Genomic DNA, 6,462 nt, shown 5'->3' on the forward strand with positions numbered 1-6,462 from the left:
AGAGATTAAGAAAGTAGTGAGACCTGGCACAAGCAATGAGTTGGATAACAGATCCGAACAAGAGGAAAGTGCAATTAAATGCGAGTCCTGCTGCTTTCCAGTAGGTACCAAGTAATCCATCGAGTACTTCAAACCACTGTTAAGTAATAATAATAATATTTGTAAAAGATTAGTGAGATAGTTTGATTATGATTAGTGATTTTGATTAGAGAGAGAGAGAGAGAGAGAGAGAGGATTTATGTGGGGGGACCTGAATGACGTGGTTTTTGAAGCTTTTGCCTTCTTTTTCCTTACGAGCTCTGTACTCGACGTAGAGAACACTGATGAGATAAGCAGTCCAGCTTCCGAGTAAACCATAGAAGATCTGAAGTACTATTCCCGACAACATCCCTAATTGACTGAACGAGTACGGTAACGTCAGTAGCACTTGCGCCACCTTTAATAACCATCATCAAAATATTCATCAGATCTTTCACTTTCAATACGAAATTTTTGAATCTTTTTGTGATTAAGGGGAATTTTACCTGGTTAGATGCGCAGCTGAACCAAGCGTCCCAAACAGAACCACCGTGCCACAGGAAATTGCTTAGGGCAGAACTGCCTGAACCGTCGTGTTCTTCGTTATCTTTTCCTGTTCTGTTTCCGTTTATCTGATCTGTTCCGTTGTCATTCGCTACTATTGCTTCTACTCCTTCCGACATTCTTTTTTTCTCTTTGTTTGGCTTCTTCTAGATCTGAGAAGGAACAAAAAAACAGAGAGGCGAATCAATTACGTTAGTAGCTAAACTAAAACAGAGACGATCAAAACAGAGCTTGCAGAGTGAGAGAGAGAGAGAGAGTGAGAGATCTCTTATACTTGAAATTTGAAAATAATTTCAAGAAACTAAAAATTGACGGTTACAAAGCAGAGTGTTAAATTCTTGTTTGTTCACGTTTTTTTTTCTTTCTCTTCTTTAGTTGGTAAAAGACAGAGTAATAAAGACAGAGAGAGAGAGAGTGAGTGACTTACGTTTTTCTCTTTAGGAGGAGGAGAAGAAGGTGAGAAGAAGGAATCAGAAGCAAGAAAGAACCAAAACTTGGTTTTTTTGTCCCTTTTAAGTTCCTCTAACTCGGTTCTTCTTTTAAGTACTCTGTTACACTCAGTTGTCTCTCTCTCTCTTCTGTCTTTTAAAGAAAACAGAGCATAAGAAGAAGAAGAGAGAACCAAGAAATGTGCAGAGGAGAGAGATAGAGAGAGAGAGAGAGAGAGAGAGAGAGAGAGGGAGAGAAGACTTTGATCTGAGCAAAAGAAGGGAATGAAGCTACTAAAAATACTATAAGATGCTTCGGGCTTCACCCCCCCCTCTCCTTTTTATATTACCATATCTCTTCTCTCTTTTTTTCTCCTTTTTTTTTACTTCTTACTTCATTTGTTCTTTTTTATTAAAAAATAAAAATAAAGAGATTAAAAACAGCTGCTGTAAAATCACACCATTATTAACTTCACTTTTGTTTTAGGTAACGGTAGCATCTAACACCTTTTTTTTACGTTTCCGCATTTAATTATTAATCTGACTATTGACATCCAGAATTTCCGGGTTCGACCACACCCAAAAACAAAAAAAAAAATACTCCATATGGGTTCAGAATACAATAATATCGTCTAATATTGTAAAACAAAAAAAAAGTAGAGATACATATTACTATCAACTACTAAAATCATAACTTGTGTCATTATTTGAAAAAAAGGAAATATAATGCAACACATTAAAGTTTTGACGAGTTATTGACTCTTTTTTTTTTATAGACAACATATTCTAGATTTAGGTATCTCTCTCTATTTTCTTTTTCAACAACAGCTCTATATCTAGATATACTACTAAAGTTTAACATCGTACCAAATAAACTACCATGGACAAATCAATAATAATCTGCATGGCTTACAATTCGCACCATCAGTTTTTAAGAATAAAAACGTAATCATGTTACCAGAAGTAATACAAATTTAGGTCTAATTGTATGATCAACCACTAAATTAATTTAGTACTTATTACTGCTTACACATTAGAGTTTGAGTAGAATCACGATGAAACTTGAAATCTTCTCTTTTCATGTTTGACAACTATTATATCACCAATCATGTAGAAATATTTGAACATTTATATAGTTCTCACAATGTAAATAAATAATTACTTTCAAATTTTTTTACAATCGTATCTGTGACTAATCCATAACCTGTTTTCTAGATACTAGTTTGATTCAAAATGGTAAAAATAAAATATATTTACAATAAGTTTAATTTAACGAATATGTATAAATATATAGTTTTTTTCTTAGTTAGTTTTGCCAATTTCCCAATATATATATATATATATATATATACATATGAAAATCAAATAGTTAGATGAAATAGTAATTTTGTTTATCTTTACTCTACAATGCCATTCCGTGATACATGTGTTATAAATTTTAGGATACTATATTCGTAAGGTCAAGGGTAGGTAGATACTAATCTATATGAGTTTTAAGATATTGTTATGAGTTTTTACATTTGTTTTGTTAAAGAAAATCGGCCATACTTATATAATATGATGTTGTTTAATTTATCATTAAAATAAAAATAAACGGATGTGCATTGTACGAATTCGCACGTAGTATGAATATGTTCATCTGCTTAACTTCTCTCAGAATTCTCACTTCTCACTAGCCATAATCTCTAAATATATAGCCCGATAATACTAAAATATCGGCTACGTTATCGTAAAATCATATTCTATCTAAGAAACGGTTTAATTATTACGTAAACATCGAAAATTTGACTATTTATTGAAACTTCCGAAAACTAAAAACAACTCTGTGTATCCATGAAATTTTATCAACTTGGATAATATTTTATACAAATATCGTTTACCAAAAGAGATACAGAGCCTATGTATCTAGTGTGTGTATTTATGTAAAGGCGGCAATGTTGCAGGTCTTCTTTAATTTGGTGCAGAAACTGCAGATTTCATTTTACCCAACGAGTTGCTTGTTTTTGCTTTTGTTTCACGCAATAAATTTGTTGTTTTTATAATTTTCACTAGTTGATGAAAAATATAAAACTTGGATTTCCAAGCACTGAAACTTCATTTATTTATTTATTTATTAGAACCTTTAATAAGTCTCTCTATTTCTATTCCAAAATAGAAAAATCTTATTATTGAACATAAGATTGGTCGACAAAAAAAAAAGTATTGAACGGTAAAATATGAACTACTTCATATTGTCTACCACTTCCACAATATGTCCATCACTCCATTTTGTAGTTAAGAGAAACTATTTACAAAATATTTTATACTTTTGATATGTTTGATATTATATACTTAAAACTAAATTACAAAATAATTGTTTATAAAGAGTATAAATAAAACATGGCAATAATCAATATAAAAGGCAGATTTTAGATGAATTATGGAAATCAATTTTTTCCTACTCAAATTATAAGTTTGTGAAGCAGTCATTATATACAATGATTAATTATAAGAACGTTAGAAATGTTTTGATAAATATCACTCTAGCTAGGGTTCAATAATTAAGCCAAAAATGAACTTCAGATTAAATGATATGGTTTAATCGAGAAATTTAATCTTAAATTTTATTTCTGTATAAAAAACTAATAATGATTTTATTATTCTAGTTCTGTATATGTATATGCACAATTCTGATCACGCATGCATAAACGTCGAAAATTATTTTGTTTCATTGCACTCAGAATTTTTCTTTTCTATCTTATCAAAATTATTATAGATTTGCACACTCCATCATCGATTTGATAGCAATAATCAGGTGGAACAGTATTGAGAAAAAAAAAATTAACATGTTGAAAATTTAAAAGTCTGAACCCAAGAGCTCTTGGCTTGGGAGCCGAAACCAAAACACTCGAGAATCTATGAACCAAGAGAGTCAAAACTCAGAGCCTAAATGATGAGCCAAGCGAAGCTAAGCCAGAAACAGACCCTCCACGAAGTCACTCACACGCTTAACTGGCTTTTTTGCAAAAGAAAAGAAACATGCGCACTATGAACACCTGCGCCCCCACACGCCGCCGTTTCATCATTTATAAAGATGCCTTTTTTTTCTTTTATCGAACGTTTTTTGCCATTGAGCCTCCTCCTATATCGGCTAGTAGGTCCATTCCTTTTTCTCCTACATTTTTATTTTAATGTTTTCAGGTCAAATAGTTTCCATTTTTTTGTTCACATTTTTATCTTTCACTTTCTATGGACTATGGGTACCTCTTTTTGACGATTTCTCACAATTTGTTATTCATTTTGTGAATAACGTGTAATGACTTATGTTGTAATTTAATTTGTAACACCCTCAGGATAATCTACAAAAACAAAAAAGAGGTATAACTTATAATTTTGTGAATAACGTGTAATGACTTATGTTATAATGAAGTACAAAAAAACCAAACAATTTTCCTTACTAAATGGTGCGTCATAGGCTATCACCGCCATTTTAGTGTATTGTCTTGTTGAATAATTTATGATCGTTAACATAAGATTTTGTTTTCCTTCGATTTCTTTTTTTTTTTTTTCAAGATTTGAAGTATCTAATCGTACTATATTTACATCAACTGTATATTAATCCTTTTGACAACGTAGCTATCAAATCGATTGGGTCCATTTCTCATGTAAACATATCTCGGGAATCTTTAATCGTGTTTAATTCTATAAAATCCTTAAATTTGGTTAGTGAGATGCCTTTCAAATTATGAATATATAATAACTAATATTTTGGTTGTATAAACACTATACTCGTATCGTTGGTCACATGGGGAAGACTACACAATAAAAGCTCAAATGGTGGAGCCACATCGCCACCAACACTAAATAATTATTTGCAGTGTTTAATAACTACAAAAATATTCAATAAAAATCGATCTTATATTAGTATATGTTATAGCAAAATTATTACAAGTCAGATCTGCCAAATCCCTTATTTAGTGTGGCTTGGGTCTTAGTTAATAGTACAAAATACGCGAGTTCACGTTATCGTATACTCTGGTCATTAAGAGGTAGCCAAATCCTTATTCAGTAGGCCGAGTTGTGTGATTAAGAGCTTGACTGGTTCTCCCGCTAGCTCCCGCAAACGCTGCGTTTGCGTTTGCGGGCGGTTGCTAGCGTTTGGGGCCAATCACACAAATCGCTCCCAATCGCTCCCAGTCGCTCCCAATCGCTCCCAACCGTTGAATTCCAAAAGCTGGTTCCCGCAAGCGTTTGCGGTTGCGGGCGTTTGCGTTTCAAATTTTTTTTTTTTTTTTAGAAAAAATTTGAAACAAATCAATGATAATGAAATATATTTTATATATATTTTTTACCTAACTATTTTATTCATTAAGGATGAGAGAAAATGAAGTACGGATAAGATTAAAAATATTAAAAAAATAAATAATTGGAAGAAAATAATATTTCAATTAACAATAACCCAGAAAACTTGATGTAAATTTAATGGCACATCGCACATAAGTTCAAAAAAATCTAAATAAATATAACGTTTCATCAGAAATTTAAGAAAATAAGATTATTTGTGAAAAATAAAAACAAATCACGAGTGACTCTTCTCAACTCTCATTTGATCATTACTACCGATGCAAATACTGCCCCACAAAACTTATTGAGTGTGTGAGATTTAAGAAAGAAGATCTACGATCTAAAACATATGTTTTAGTCATTTATCAAATTACTTGATTAAAGTTTTGGTAAAAATCCAAATGCATAAAGTAATAAGTATTTCATTATGAAATTTATTTCTTTTTTAATAATTATTTTAGTATTTTTAATGAATTTTAATTATAAATCAAGTTTAATAAAGTTTTTGATATTTTAAAACATTTATATAATTATATATCACATTTATTATGTTCCAACCGCTATTGCACCCGCTGGTCAACCAGTCGTAAACCTCCCGCAAACGCACCAATTTTAAACCGCTAAACCAGTCGTTCAAAACGCTTAATAACGCTTAAAACCGCAATCGCCCGCTTCCGCAATCTCCCGCAACCGCAACCGCAACCGCAGCGTTTGAACCAGTCAGGCCCTAAATGATATGCGCAAACATCAACTTTGACTTTTCATATCCGCTCAGTAGATGTCTCTTTCAAGTCATATATTTGCACAGATACAAAATCGGGGACCAATAAACAAATATAATCAGGTGATCGTAAAAAAAAAAACAAATATAATCAGGCGATGGCTTAAATACTATCAACACAAAGCATATATACATATGTAATTTTATAAACTCGAGCATTTCGGACCGTATCTATTTTTGTCTTGTAAAACAAAAACACATTTATTATTCTATTTCAGATTTTTGTCCCAACAATTGTTAAGAGATATATTTTCAAATCTTATAAGTTATAAATGATTATCTTTTTTTTATGACTAACAGTTTTTTTTTTTTTTTTAATTTTTTAGAATATAGTTTTGACTGATATAG

The 6,462-nt window shown here is 31.4% G+C and overlaps 1 protein-coding gene across 2 annotated transcripts in view; it reads right to left on the reverse strand.

Moving 5' to 3' along the window:
- LOC104785664 (auxin transporter protein 1) overlaps positions 1-1,325 on the reverse strand; it is a 4,798-nt gene extending 3,473 nt beyond the window's left edge. The window contains exons 1-4 of one of the 2 annotated variants that reach the window (XM_010510923.2): positions 1,010-1,325; positions 525-734; positions 251-436; positions 24-136 (exon numbers count right to left, since the gene is read on the reverse strand). In XM_010510923.2, the coding sequence (XP_010509225.1) occupies positions 24-136; positions 251-436; positions 525-701 (476 nt within the window). In that variant the 5' untranslated portion in view covers positions 702-734; positions 1,010-1,325. The remainder of the gene's footprint in view (positions 1-23; positions 137-250; positions 437-524; positions 735-1,009) is intronic. The other variant, XM_010510922.2, reaches the window with a different exon arrangement.

This window comes from Camelina sativa, chromosome 5 (genome assembly GCF_000633955.1).
Source record: "Camelina sativa cultivar DH55 chromosome 5, Cs, whole genome shotgun sequence".
Classification (NCBI taxonomy): Eukaryota; Viridiplantae; Streptophyta; class Magnoliopsida; order Brassicales; family Brassicaceae; genus Camelina; species Camelina sativa.